Below are 15,535 nucleotides of genomic sequence, written 5' to 3' on the forward strand. Positions count from 1 at the left end.
ACACTCTGAAGGTAAGTAAAAATAATCAAACTGTCAGGGTTGGATCATGTAGAGACACGATTCCAGTTTTTCTTTGAACTAGTAACAGTCATCGATAGACGGTTGAAAGTGGCCGTTGGCTTTTGAATGCACAGCCACTGATTAGTCAACAGATAATCATGCCACATGGCATGATTTGCATAAGGCTATGGCTCAGTAATAGCTGATTGAACAAGAATCACATATTTGCATAGCATTACAACTCGTAATCGCTGATTGGTTGCCAGGAATCACATCACACGTTATTTGCATAGTGCTACAGCTCGGTATACACTGATTGGTCAACCAACCCACTTTCGACGGCTATGAAAGGACTGATGTCAAAGCGGGAGTTTTAAGTTAATAGAAGTTGAGTTCAGTCTCGTCGAAGTTAAGTGAATTCAGTGCTGTTTAATTTAAGTTCACTTCAGCACAGGAACTTTGTAAGTTTGCTTTGGCATGTCAGGATATTCATCAGTTTCGTCTAAGTTTAGTTTTGGGACTTCAAGTGTGCATCAGTGGTCGAGGCAAGTCTGAATTCGTCTCACTGTTTGTTCGTCATCCGCCGGAAGAGGATTACTTCTAGCCACAACTCATCAATACATCGCAAGGTGTCTTCTCGACAAACCAAGATCAGCAATATTGAACTATTTGAACTTTATTTTTATTTTGTGTAATTGGCATACCAAGTTGGGTACCAACTGTGTGAAATTGTGAACATTGTAAACTTTGTAAATTTGACTCAAACCTTCTATTATATAAGATCCGCTACATGATCTGTATGTATCAGAATAAAAGAACATTTTTGTCCAGTAAGGTCTATTCAATATGGGTTTAACTCCATTCTTGTGCAATGAGCTTGGGTTCATGATGCCAAAATTCTATGGAACAAACCAGCTCTTATGGATAATTCTAAAAAAAAATTCTGAATAAAAATACTAGAGCAGTCATACATCTATTGATTTTCTAGGTACATAAAGATAATTAATGCCGCTGATGAATAAAAATTAGCAACAGTTCAAAGCCTATCTTAAATACCATTGACATCAAATGCAGAGTAAATAGATTATTAACATATTTTTTAGCATCCTGTGTCTTACCTTTAGTTATTATCCATATTTTCCATTTTTAGCACTGAATCTGTTTAATTTATTAGATTAATAAAATAGTGTCTCTACCTCATCATGATGTATAGTGAAATTTAAAAGCATTGGTTTCATACTATTTTATTCTATATTCTGTCAAAAGTTATAAATTTGATTTTCAAGGATTTGTGGCTAAAGTAGATTTGAAAAGAATCAAAAATGTTTCCAAAAATAACTTTAAAATTTTTTAGCTCCTGATGAAGAAAATTTGAAGTACCTATGTTAATATGGTGCCAAGTTTTAAGAACTCTAATAAATTATTATTATTTCAATCTTTAGAATTATTATTAAATAAAGTTCATACTAACTTCAAGATTATCACTCTTGGCACAAATCAATATAATATTTAATCCTAATTCTGCCATTTCTGCCCATCCTTCTTCAGGACCTTCTTCAAACACAAGTAAAATATCCAGAAGAGCCAATACTTTATCCAACAACTATAATAACAAATAATAAAATATAAAATAAACATATTATCAATATAGGATCATATATTCAAGTGTAACTATTTTAAATAATTAATCTTACCAATTAACGGTTCATTTATTCATTTTTATCCTCATTTTATAAAAATTTAATTTATATTTTATCTAAATCACTTATAATCATAATATTTACTAATAATTCATATAATTTTAATTCTGATTTCATTAAATAAAAATAAGTAATGTGCATTTTTCTTTCTTTTGTATATATATTTTTAACATTCCAAAAGAGTTGTCTAATATCAATAAATGCATTATAATAATTTATAATGACTTTTTTGTAATTTATGTTAAAGCTTTTTATTTAATACTGTATCCAAACAATTCAAATAATTGTAAAAGCTTTCTTTATCTTTTTGACTCAACCATAGTGTATTATAAAAATTGCTGTTAGTATAGTAGAATTTGCTTTTTGTAATCATAGATAATATTATCAAAATTAGCTTGTTCCAAAACAATAATAAAAATAAATCAATAAACCTTCTAGTTATATATTTTTTTTTATTTGTCTTATTATACTCTCTTAAGGCCAGTCAGTAAAATTAGAATTTCCACTAATTACAGTCTTATTAATTACTCTGCTTAATGTTATGAGTTGGTCATTATTATCAATATAATATCCCTAAATGATTATAATTTAAAATAAATTCCACTGTTTATTATATTGAAAAAACTTTGAACTTCCTATCTATTGTTTCAAACAACAATATTACAATAGTAGATTGTTGTACAGACATACAAGACATATTTCTTGGACAACAAATACTCAAGGGTCCTCAAATTAACAAAAAAAATTTTGCTATTATTCATTTTACAGCTTTAACTCACATGAATTTATATAAAAATCAAAAAAGACATAGTGAACACTGTATTAAAGCTGTCCATACATACTATATATCACTAGCTATCAAGTGGAGAGTTGCACTGCCTGCAACTTGCCACCCACCAGCAAGTGATATTTGATATAGGCAAAAGAATGTGCTGGTCTACGTAGACATGCATAGCTTAGACTATGTTGTTAGTACAAATAGTGATATTTGTAGTCACTACAGGCAGCACTGATGAGTCTACTGCATCCTGTGACTAGATTTCTAATATCAATAAAAGTATAACTGCATCCATTTGATACTGAAACTTAACAAATTTTGACATCTCAAGGTAAAAGAGGGAAAAACAAATTGATAGTAGATGGGTACTATTTTTTATTACTCTATGTTCCTTTACTGTTGCCATTATTTTTAACAGGAATCCTAGATATGAAATATACTTCAAGGAGTAGTGTTGCTAAACAAAATATATATCAAAATTCTCAGAAATATTGTATTTAATTAAGTTTTACTATTTAAAATGTTAGGTGTGGCCTCAAACTTTGAACTTCAAGCCTCTCCAAATGCATAATTTGCTACTGAACTATATTTTCATCTATCAAACATCTGAATATATGTAGAGTCAATTTTGAATCTTATCAATCATGAAAATTAAGAAAATCTAACAATATGGTGTCAAAAGATTATTTTGATAATTTAAAAATGTTTGGGAATTTTAAAACTATTTTTCTCTTTATAACAAACTCCAGGGGGTAGTGTGGCTCAAGCAATGTAGGACAGATAAAACCATTTTCTGATAATAAGCTAATGAAAAATATTCATATACAGAATTTTTATAAAAATTCGGCATTCTTCTATCAAAAAACACCATATTTTGCAGGAAAAGTACTTTTACGGATGCAAGTATTGTTTCAAATGTGGTATCTCGCTTCAAATTCGCGCTACATTCAGTCTGTTTTTTTTTTTTTTTTTTTTTTTTTTTTTTACAATTTTNTGTAATTTTATACATTTCTTGTGAAAAAAACATTCAACGGTCATAAAAATTATTTCTATTAATGATGTCTCCAAAGTTCAACGAATTTTTCGCAGAAAAATAACTTATCAGAAAATGCAGCCGCCGTTTGGTGCACTGCTCCGCAACGAAAACAAGCTTAAGCAATGGTGTAGTCAAATGGGGCACACTCGGTAAGTAATCCTACAATTTTTTGTTTATAGCATAGTTTATACAGATTATTCCCAAAAAAGTATATGTGTTTTGGAAATGTTGAGTGAAATTAGTCTATAATCGATTAATTTTATGGAAGAAAACCTTTCAATCAGCCGTAGTCCATAAATTGCACATGTGCCGGGCTGTGACTGGCTCATGTATTTGAGGTTTCCTACAATGCGAAATTCTTATAAAGCGGAACATATCTACTTCATTATAGGAGGTTCAACTGTAAAGAATAACAAGTTAATTTCTCAAACCTTTTCACTTAACCTTCTTTCATCTGTTGTATTTTCCAAAACAACAAAATCATATACAAATCGTATTATTCTTATAGCATTTTCCGAATGAAGTGCATTTGTTTGTGCTAAAAATAAATGTTAGGAAAATTATTAATCATAATAATTTAAAATTTTCTTATAAACAGAACTTAATTCTTATAAAAAATACTCTCAATAAAGACTTGCTATGTAGTTAAATTTATGTAAAGAAATACATAGTTTAACAAGAAATTATAATAATTTTATTAATATAAAATATGTATTATAAATATAAATATCATATAAAAATTAATTTTTATATAATATAATACTATTACACTATTATTAATAATATGAAATTGAAAAGTCTCATTTACAATTCATGGAAAATTCAAAGATTTCCCATTAATCAATTTGGAATTTTGGATAATGGACTTTAAAACTTTAATAATATAAGTGAATGATCAAAAATGATATTTTCTGTAATTAGAAACAACAAATAACACAGGTGTATCTTTTAATTAAAAGGATGGTTTTATTTTATTATATTACAGATACTGCAGACCACCCACCAAGATACACTAATTATGAGAAAATAAACTATCTTCAATGTTGACAATAAAATTGACTAAAAAACAAAAACAACACTTTAAACATAAGCACTTTCAATAATTGTCACATTGTAAAAATACATTGACGAATACAAAAAGTTTATCTTCAAAATCCATCATTTCAGTCACCATTGACAAATGAACAAAAAAAAACACACACACAAACATAAATCTTCAATTACAGAGATGCCCTTTTAATGAATTGTCACATTATCAGAAGAAAAACAGATTAAGAACAAGTTGCAGTTAGACTTCCTCCTGAAATGTTATTATAATAGGGTGATTCCATTGTCTACATTTCAAATTTGCTTTTATTTTAAACTAAATAAATAATAAAACTAAATATTAATTATTTTTGTTAAATTTATTAACTTCATAAACAACATTGCCAATGTATGGGTAACTAGCTATTACCCACAACTTCGCCCATGTGGATTTTGCATGCAAACCCCATTTATATTCAGTATTTCAACAACCATAGTAAATTATACCTACCACTGAGAATGATGAGAATTGCTGAGAATCAAACAAACTGTTTTCAATTTGATCAATTTTCTGGAACGTTTACAATCATTCTATAATCGAACCAATATGCAATAACAAATTCAAATTTAAAATGGTTTGAACATTTAATCAAAAATTCGAAATATATATAAATATTTATAACAATGTCTGAAATATTATCAATTTAATAAACCTAAGTACTCAATGAAGACTAAACGTAGTTAAAAACAAAAAATCACATCTAAAATAGTACAGTAGAAGCCATTCTTTAGATTAAGCCTTAATCCTCTCCCTTTCACTTTATGAAGGAATTTTTGGAAATTTCCCCTGAGGAATTTCCAAAAATCCCTTCTTAGTGTGCATTCTTATGGCATACCCTGTGTACAAAATTTTACCTTTTTAGGTTAAGCAGTTTGCTATGGGCAATGACGAATCAGTCAGTCAGTCAAGACAAGTAATTTTATATATTTAGGTTACCTAATTTTTAGGTATTTTCAGTTGCAATAGTTAATTTGATGGATATTTTTAGAAATTTTAACTTCCTTAATACTTTGGAATAAATTTAAATTCATTTATTCAGCATTTGTATTCTCAATAAGCAAAACACTTTGGGGGTTTTTTGTATGTGTGTGTGGAGGGGGACACAATTTTGTTCACCCTCTTTGAAGCTTAATAACTCCAATGCTGTTTGTTGAAAATTTCTGAAAGTTTGCAGGGAGGTTTATATATTTAAAAAATTGATGCTATTACATTTTGGTAATTAAAGGTCAAGGGTGTGGGGAAATAAATGGGGGGTCACGTGTTATGTAGAGTCGGACTTAATGACAATTTTACTCATTATTAGCATTTACAACTTTTTATAAAATCCATCCCTACCCTCAAAATTAAGCCTTTTGCCATTTTATAATAATTAAAAAACTTTTTATATTTTAAATTCATAACAAATGGTGCCACACAAACAATTTTAAATGTTGCTAGGAAAGTTAAGCAACTTGTTGCTAGATTTTTTCTGATAACTTATTGGTATATTCCATAATTAGTATATACCAGATGGTTATAAAATAAGTATCTCTATTTGTAGCTGTTAGTAGCTTGAAGGAATAACCCAAATGAAACCAAAATTGGTACACATACTATTTAAGAAGGGGGGAAGAAGAATAGAACAAGGGAGAAAAATAGTTTAAAAAATTGTCACTAGAGGGTGCTGTAAACTTTGAAATATAATGTGTAATACTGGTGCAAAAACTGATGAAATACTCGTATTTATTGGAAAATATCACAGTGAGGTTATGCTGTCACATGGCATTGACAATTTTTGTGTAACCTGAACTAGATCATCAATGCCATGCGACAGCATAACCACACTGTGATATTTTCCAATACCAGTATGCCATTGGTTTTTGCACCTTAATTCTTTCTTCTTGCATTACACATTACATTTCAAACTTTACAGCACACTCTATTGGCAATTTTTAAACTATTTTTTCCTCTTGTTCCATTCTTCTTCCTCCTTTCTTAAATTTTGGTTTCATTTGGGTTATTCCTTCAAGCTACAGCTCAAAATAGAGATGCTTATTTTATAACTATCCAGTATATATAATATGCCAATAATATGTTACTGAATACAATAAAATATAGAAATATAGTAATATGTATAATTTTTATTCAAAATATATAATTTATTATCAAAATTATGATTCAATTTTTTTTATTTTCTAACAATTCATAATCATTGTAAATATATAAAATTTATTTTTTACAAAATTTATGACTATACGAGGGCTGTTCGGAAAGTTCGTGGCCTCACATAGAAAAACAAACAAAATAATGTTAAAACTTTTTTATTTTTCAATGTAATCTCCTCTGTTAACAATGCACTTATTCCAGTGATGTTCTAGCTTTTTTATGCCATCACAATAGGTCGATTTGTCAAGGTGTGCAAAATACTCGTTCACTTCAGAGATGACTTCGTCATTTGAGTGGAATCTCTTTCCAGCCAAGAATTTTTTTAGGTTTGGAAAAAGGTGGAAGTCACTGGGGGCCAAATCAGGTGAGTACGGTGGATGTGGAACTAATTGGAAGCGAAGTTCGTTTATCTTTTGTTCAGTGATTCTGGCGGAATGTGCAGGTGCATTATCGTGGTGGAACAGAACTTTTTTCTTCTTCAAGTGTGGCCTCTTTTCTTCGATTTCTTTCTTCAGTTTTTCCAAAAGTTCACAGTAATAGACAGCATTAATGGTCTTTCCTCTTTCTAGGTAGTCAATAAAGATGATGCCTTTAGCATCCCAAAAAACCGAGGCCATCACTTTACCCGCTGATGGAACTGTCTTTGCCTTCTTTGGTGGTGGCGAACTGTGGTGTTTCCATTGCTTCGACTGTTCTTTTGTTTCAGGAGTGTAGTAATGGATCCACGTTTCGTCAGTAGTCACAAACCGACGCAAGAAATCCTGTGGGTTTTTCTGGTAGAAGTCCAAACACTCCTTTGACATCAAAGTGCGAACACGTTTTTGCTCGGCGGTCAGCAGATGCGGCACCCACCTTGCTGAGACCTTCGTCATACCCAAATCTTCGGTTAGGATGTGGTGCACTCGGTCGACAGAGATGCCTGTTGTCTCAGCTATCTCACGCGTTTTCAAACGGCGATCTGCTAATACCAAATCGTGAACTTTGTCGATGTTTTCTTCAGTGACAGCAGTTGACGGCCGTCCGCTGCGAGGGTCATCTTCCACACTTTCTCTGCCAGATTTAAAAAGGGCTGTCCATTTTTTCACAGTGGTGTACGAAGGAGCAGACTCTCCTAAAACTTCATCCATGTCAGCTTTGATTTGAGATGGGGTCAACCCTTTTTTCGTCAGGTATTTTATGACCGCACGAGTCTCCGTCTTCTCCATTTTTGACAAAGCATGTGCACACTGACTATCTGCTAAGCTGTCGTGGCAAAACTTTTTGACAAATCAAGCGGAAATTGGTATCGTATCTTTAGCAAAGATGGCTGAATTATTCCCGCCAAAAATTAAATTGATCGCAGCGCCGCATATAGGCAAGGCCGCGAACTTTCCGAACAGCCCTCGTAAATAGCTACTTGTTTATAAAAGTTATTAAAGTTACTATAAACTGGGATTAAAATTTAAGCACAAATTGCAATGAGATGTACTACAATAATACAATACCTAAACAAAGACCTAGTTTATTAGTGTTAAAAATCATAAATAAGTTGTAAGTATAAAACTCAAACATTTTCAACATGATATGTATTAAAATGTCATCAGGAATGATAATAAAACTAAGAACAAAGCTTTGAAAGAGAACACCCTGAATTTAAATATCTTATGCAATGCAAAGGAACAAATACAGTAATTATAACATTTTAATACATATTGAAAATGTTCTGCAAAACCACACTTGTGACTCTTAATACCAATAAACTGACAAGTGAGTTTGTATTAAAATTTAATCCTTGTAATCATCATGTTCTAAACTAAAAGATAATAAATATTCTTATCTCATTTATTTCATTTTTTGGACTTTTTTTGATGGTTAAAAACATTTTTTTTTAATTTTTATTATTACATAAACATTACAATATTAAATATATTTTATTACCTGTTTCTTGAATATCATTCAAACATAGTTGTAATGTATATTCTAAGATATGTCTTTTTATTTCTAAATGGGATGAATATAATTCATTACTTAATGCAAGCATATTCACACAAGCAAAAACGTGGCCATATTCCTATGTTAAGAATAAAAACGAAAAATATATTTAAATACTATAATATAAAAATTTTTAAGTATAGTAATATTTTAATTGTTTAAAATTAATAATATAAAATATCCAATTTCATAATATTCTTATTTGAATTCATCATCAACAAACTTGACATTTTCAAAATATACCAAAACATTTTCAAAACCAATTTTCAGAGAAACTTCTAATCCTGCAGTGATAAAAGATGCTTCTGAATATCTATATTAGTTTTCATAAATTAAAAAAATGAAAGGTGATTTGAACGAAAAAAATAAGAATGACTTATTTTCTACTAACATAAGCAAATTCATGCAATTCTGGATAAACATATCAGCCATTTTTCAAGAAGCTAACTTTAAAGCTACTGTATTTTATTTTGAGTCTGTATAAATTAAATAATATTAAAATACAAGTTATGGAGATATCTTAAAATTATCATCCTACAAAGTGAGTAAAACTAATAAACTGCTTGAGGATGGTTAATCTCAAAATGAGTTAAACTGGTTTATTGTAAACTTGTCCACAATCCACAAGCTATCAGACAGATTTCAAAAGCAAACAGAGTATCCTGAAGATTTATGTAAGATAACCTTATATTCCAATTGTATGAGATAAAAATATCTTCAGTTAAGTACTCAACAACAATAATTCCAAGTCAACTCAATTCTCATCATTTGGATGCAAGTTTCTTGTATTCTAAATTATTTAATGACTAAAACATTTCTTTTATTCATTAAACTATACACTAGTCAGAAACCTTGAGCTTAACTTTATCATATTTCTTATATCAAAAACAATATGCATTTTGGGTTCTTAACTTTTCTTTAATTGTTCTCTTATTCAATTTCGTATGTATGTATGTATGATTTTTTTTGTTTGACCTTTCTGACATTCTTCAGTCACTTTTCCATTACTGGAGAATGTCCAGATGAAAAAACGTAATACATACAAAAGTTAATAAAGATTTCAAATATTCATAAATTACTATTGGTAATTTATAAATGGAAGTAACAATTCTATATAATTAAAATAAATAAAATTAGAAAAGATAGAAGCATAGAAGTTAATAATTTATTGTATCAAAAATGTATTAATCAATGAATTACTGGTTTCTATATTTTCAGACTTTTTGTTACATTTTGTTTTACTATTAATGGTAATATAGATTTCAAATTACATATTATATTGAATAATTTAAAAAAATTATAAATTATTATTAGAATAATTTCCTATTATATTTTTCAAAAGTATTTTATATACAGGCTTCCCTCACTTAGCATCAGTAAATCAGTAATCCCTGGAAATCAGTCTGTAGGTAAACATTAACTGGAATCCTATTTCCCATAATTTTAAATGGAAAAAATAATAATGCATTATATCAACAACACAAAGCCAAAACCAATTTTCTAAAGGTAAGTAAAATGCAATAAAATGCCTACATATAAATAAATTACTAATTAGAATGTAGAATGTATGCTTAAAATATCACATTCTGATTACCAAACAATTAAATCATTAAAAAAAGTTCCTTTGTATGCAATAAAATGTATAATCTGTATGTCATACTATAAACAATACATTTACAATATCACATGGTAAATAATACACTGCAATAAAGAAATTTGTAAAATCTGAAGACAAAAATTTACAATAAAATTAGGAACTGTAACTCAGTTTTAAAAATGGGTCTGACAATTCTGTAAATTATAAATTTGATTGATTATTGTTAGTGACATCAAGAAGGTATATAGAAGCTGTTGTAACTTATAATATGATGACTCTCTCAGTATTAGCTATTTTTGAAGTACTTATTCCCTTTTGATAGAAATATCCCAACAAATGTTTGTATTTAATTAATGCAATACTTGTTGGAGAGAGAGAGAGAGAGAGAGAGAGAGAGAGAGACAATTTCTGTCTTATTTTCCTATACTATTACCTACTCTGATAATATCAGGTGTAGTATTGTCTGTTTTATCTTTAACAACTTAACAATAAATTTCTAAGTGTAGCAGTACAATATAAATCTACAATATATATCCTTGTCTAAAAAGCTAACACATTTCTTAACACATGAGGTATTTTTCAAACCATCTACAGGTAATTCTGATGTTCTATCTAATTAAGCTGCAATTTGAAAAAAATTGTAGACCTATTAATTTCCATTGTTATTCACTGTCTATCCTTCCTTAATCTTGAGAACAGAGTTAGATAGATTAAAGTGAAGACCAGATATGGAAAGCTTAGGGAAGGAGGCCCCAATTAATTATATATAAACTTCTGATTTGCACTGGAAATCATGTTATTTCAATTTAAAAAATTTTCCCTGAAAGGAGTTAGATGACTGGCATGACTCTATTGCTAGCAGTAAGTATGATGTACAAGGGCAAGATATTACTAATTTGAGGTGGAGAGCATATATTTTAAATTAAATAAATTAAAAATATGATTAAAAATTGCAGGTCAGCATTGTGATGATGTTATAATAAATAATTGCTTATTAGGTTTGAAATGTAACTTGACAATTTTCCTGCATATTGTTTTATTAAATATGTATTAAATTTTCATGACAAATATAAATTTTTCTTATATAAACATTGGAGGAAAAACACTGTATTGAGGTATATGTATGTTATACAAAACTTGGGTATTATAAATCAAATGATGTTCTACTAGAAAAACATTAAGCAGGAATGTCTTCATATAATTCAACATTAAATTTCTAAAATTCTAAAAAATTCACTTATTTTGAATATTAAAATAAACTTCAGATGTTTACTTTACTTATTTATAAATATTTGTTAACAATCAAATAGTAAAGTATTTAATAGCTGTAATATAGCTGTAAAATAGCTGTAAAAATAGCTGTAAAATAGCTGTAGTGCTAAGTAAAAAATAATTTAACATGATTAATAAGAAAATACTATTAATTTTTGGCTCATTTAAAAGATTGTTTATAGAAATGGTACATGAATAGTTAACAACTCATTTAATTTAAATATTTTTTATAACCAAAGTATACCTCCCAAATTTGTTTACTTGATCCATCAATACCTTTCCACACAATATCACAAACAATTGTTATGACTGTTTGGCAGAGAACAAGATCTTGGTTTTCTGTTTCAATTAATGTTTGATTTTCATCAGAATCTTGAGAAATCTTAAGATTACTTTCCAGTGTTGTCAAATAACCGGAACTACTGGAATCAGGTAGTGATTTTGTATCATTGCTTGAAGCAACTGTAAGATCTTCTAAACTAGAATTTCGACTTCCAGATCGAGATCTATAAAAATATTTTTAAAAATTATATATATAAACAAATTGTGAGTTTTCAGAATTAAATTAATTATTATAATATATATATACACATACATACATAAACATGCAAAAAGTTGAATGAATAAAGCTTTCTAGATTTTTTGGGGGGTTTTTAAATCAGTATATGCTAAAATAAAAAATGCAATCAACAATATGATGATTGATTGTATTTTGCATACTATATAGATCTAGTATTATTTAAGTTAAATAAGTACATTTGATAAATTTAATTTAGTATTAAACAAAAGAATTAAGTAAATTTTTGAAAATAAAAGCTAAAATATTTGTTTCCTCAATTCCTTATTAATTGTTACCTCAGAATTTTTTTTAACTGGCAACGAGTTTACCATATTAAATTTTTCTATTACAAGTGATAATATTTTCTTATAAAAGTAATAAATCAAATGAAATTATAGAAGAATACATTTTTTTGATTTAGCTAATAAAATAATACTAATGAAAGCTGCAATTACATTAACCTATTCAATGTTGAAATTTTTATTTGTTGCCTGTGATGCCACATTGAATTTTTGTCAATGTTAAGCCTAAAATTTTTGTTTATTTTTTTAAACGATAATCATGTTTACTGTATTGTAAAAAATTATTTTTTTATGTTTCAGAAACAAAATAAATATATTGAATTATATAGAAACAAAAAAATTATATTTTAAAAGTTTGTTTTAATATAAAAATCGTGATGCATAGCGACATCTAGTATCAAAAACGTTCCGATGTAAACATGAAAATATTCGGGATCGCCCACACAGGTCAACGAGGTAAACACGAATATTTTCAGGAACAATGTAGGAGAGGTTAAATAGTTGAGAAAATTATCTTTTCCATTATGACATAAAACTAAAATTTTTATTATCTTTATCTTTAAAAATAGTCTGTTAATTTCAGTAAAATTGTGATTAAGAAGAATTATCAAAAGATAATGTATGATTATTATTATTATTATTTTTTTTTTTTTGAAAAATGAAGAATTATCTAATTGGAATATAGCCAGTGGTCCCAATAAAAAAGAAAGAATTTTTAATTTAGTGCACTTTTGCAATAAGAAACTATTTCTAGTTTCAAACCATACAAAAATTTACAATGAAAAAATAATAATAATTAATATTTTAATTTAAAAAACTGTTTTGATGGAAGAGGAAAAATATATTAACTAACAGTGATAAATAAAAAAGTTAGTAAAATAAGATGAGAAAAAACGCTTGAGTAGAAACAGATTTCTTACAAAAAAAATACTATGGTAGTAGTTGAATATGCTACCAGAAATATTCAAAATTTTGAAAAAAATAGTTACATCATATGAGCCATTGAAGTTTAATTATCGACAGTTCTTAGAATTTGGTAGCATGTGAAAAATTGATTTTAAATTCTGTATGTTTTTAAAGATGTTTATTATTAATATTTTAATATTACTAAATTATTTCAAATTAGAATATTTTAATCTGTTATACTATTAATTAGTTTTTTATTAAACTTTTGTGATATCATTTTACAGTTATTATTTATTATATACAGTGTATATGTATGTACGTGTATATATATACATACATACATACATACAAATACACTGTATATCTACAATGATGTCTACAATTTTATATATATGTTACTGTGAATGACCGATATCTGGCGAATGTCAACATTCTCTGGTGAATGTCAGCATTCACACAGTCGTTTCGTGTATGTACGAAATATTTGCTAAATATCATTATTTCTCACTTACACCGGCAAATGTCAACATTCAGCATGCACTGACGGTGAATGTTGAATAAAAATATTTTTATTATGTTAAAACAAAAATGCAACATTTTATTAAGTGAAAATAGGAGAAAGCTTAAGTAGCAGCACATGTAAATAAACTGTTGAACCTAAAATGAACAGTACAGTACATTCTTAATCATTAAAGAAAACAATACAATAATAAACTTACACATAAATTATGTGATTAACATTATATAATGTTGTTTATTTCAACAACTTAACTTGTTATGGCACTTTGAATTGCACAAGAGTCCCTTGTTTTACAACTGCATTTATTCATGGAACACTTCTTTTTGCAATGACAGCGTGTATAGCCTTGCCCTCCACTTTTCGAATTAGCTGCAGCTGCTTCTCTCAGCGACATTTCTTGAGAAGAACTCTCATCTATGGAAAGTAACTTTTCTTTACAAATTACGAACTGATTATGTTATTACTTGATTACGAACTGATCTGTTAATGGTGTCTTTTATTCGAATATCGCCGACGCCTTACCGATGACCCCTCTCATCCTCCGCCACTCGATCTGACAAACTGATCCTCATCTCACGGAATCAAAAGAACAAAAACGCCATCCAGTGACAAAGTGGTTTTCACCAAACCGTTGCCGAGGAAAAGAGGTATGACCTTGTCCTACCTCCGGCTACCCACAAAGGATTTGACAACAGACTGTCGCCTCTCTGTCGACATCGGCTTCTTAGGTGTCGTTTCTACCTCCACCAAAGCTTATCTGTGCTTGTCGACATACACCGGCAATTGTTCGAATGTATAATAATATAACCAAATATTCGGACTTTCACCGACGTATTTTGTATGTGTCAATATTCACCGGAGAATATCGACATTCTCTAATTTCAGTCTTTCACAGTAACATATATATAAAATATGACTGAGTGAGTCATTCAGTCAGTCAGGACAAGCAATTTTATATATATAGATTAAAACAATAAAATTATGTGCAGAATAAAGAACAGTGAACAAATAAACAAAATGTCCTGGGATGTTGATAAAAGTCCAGAATTCAAAGATTCAATTGGTGCAGTGAGAACACAAGCAGGAACCAGGGAGAGGAGGGAGAACAGGCCAGAATGGGCAGAGTTAGTTCAGTTTGTTTATACCATGAGCAAATTCCACAAGGTTCCTGTGGATACTTATATTATCCATGAGAGTCCTACTGTTGCAAGGCCAGTGGTAGTTTTCATTTGAATAGTCCTGATGATGGTCCTTCTTTGAGTCAAATAAAGCGGGCAGTAATAAATTGTGGGTATAGGATCCTCTTCTTCTTTGAGCTGGCAAGTACACAGGCCATTAGTTTTGTGGAGGAACCTACGTAGATAAGTATTGAGATTGCCATGACCAGTTAGAAGCTGAGTCAACTGGAAAGATGGAATGATATACTTGTTTGTTCTTCTGAGTTTGATGTTGGGGATGAAGCTGTGTGTCAGTCTTCCAGTGTTGCTGCTATCCCATCTGTTTTGCTAGGCATTCCAAGAATCTAATTGATCTGTTTCTTGAGCCAGGAAGGTAGAATTTTGCTGAATGAGCAGTGATATATTCTATCTGGGGCTGTGTGGGCAAAAAGGTCTGCCCTCTTGTTGCCTTCTACATTCTACAATTATACAATTATATATATAT

At 29.1% G+C, this 15,535-nt stretch overlaps 1 protein-coding gene across 2 annotated transcripts in view; it reads right to left on the minus strand.

The window, feature by feature from the left end:
• LOC111639464 (neurobeachin-like protein 1) overlaps positions 1 to 12,106 on the minus strand; it is a 111,009-nt gene extending 98,903 nt beyond the window's left edge. Inside the window, exons 1-4 of one of the 2 annotated variants that reach the window (XM_023385357.1) lie at positions 11,831 to 11,958; positions 8,664 to 8,796; positions 3,946 to 4,052; positions 1,472 to 1,603 (exon numbers count right to left, since the gene is read on the minus strand). In XM_023385357.1, the coding sequence (XP_023241125.1) occupies positions 1,472 to 1,603; positions 3,946 to 4,052; positions 8,664 to 8,766 (342 nt within the window). In that variant the 5' untranslated portion in view covers positions 8,767 to 8,796; positions 11,831 to 11,958. Of the gene's footprint in view, positions 1 to 1,471; positions 1,604 to 3,945; positions 4,053 to 8,663; positions 8,797 to 11,830 lie in introns of both variants that reach the window. The other variant, XM_023385358.1, reaches the window with a different exon arrangement.
• Between the last annotated feature and the right edge of the window lie 3,429 nt (positions 12,107 to 15,535).

Source organism: Centruroides sculpturatus, unplaced genomic scaffold (genome assembly GCF_000671375.1).
Source record: "Centruroides sculpturatus isolate CEXI.00-Female unplaced genomic scaffold, Cexi_2.0 scaffold1356, whole genome shotgun sequence".
Taxonomy (NCBI): domain Eukaryota; kingdom Metazoa; phylum Arthropoda; class Arachnida; order Scorpiones; family Buthidae; genus Centruroides; species Centruroides sculpturatus.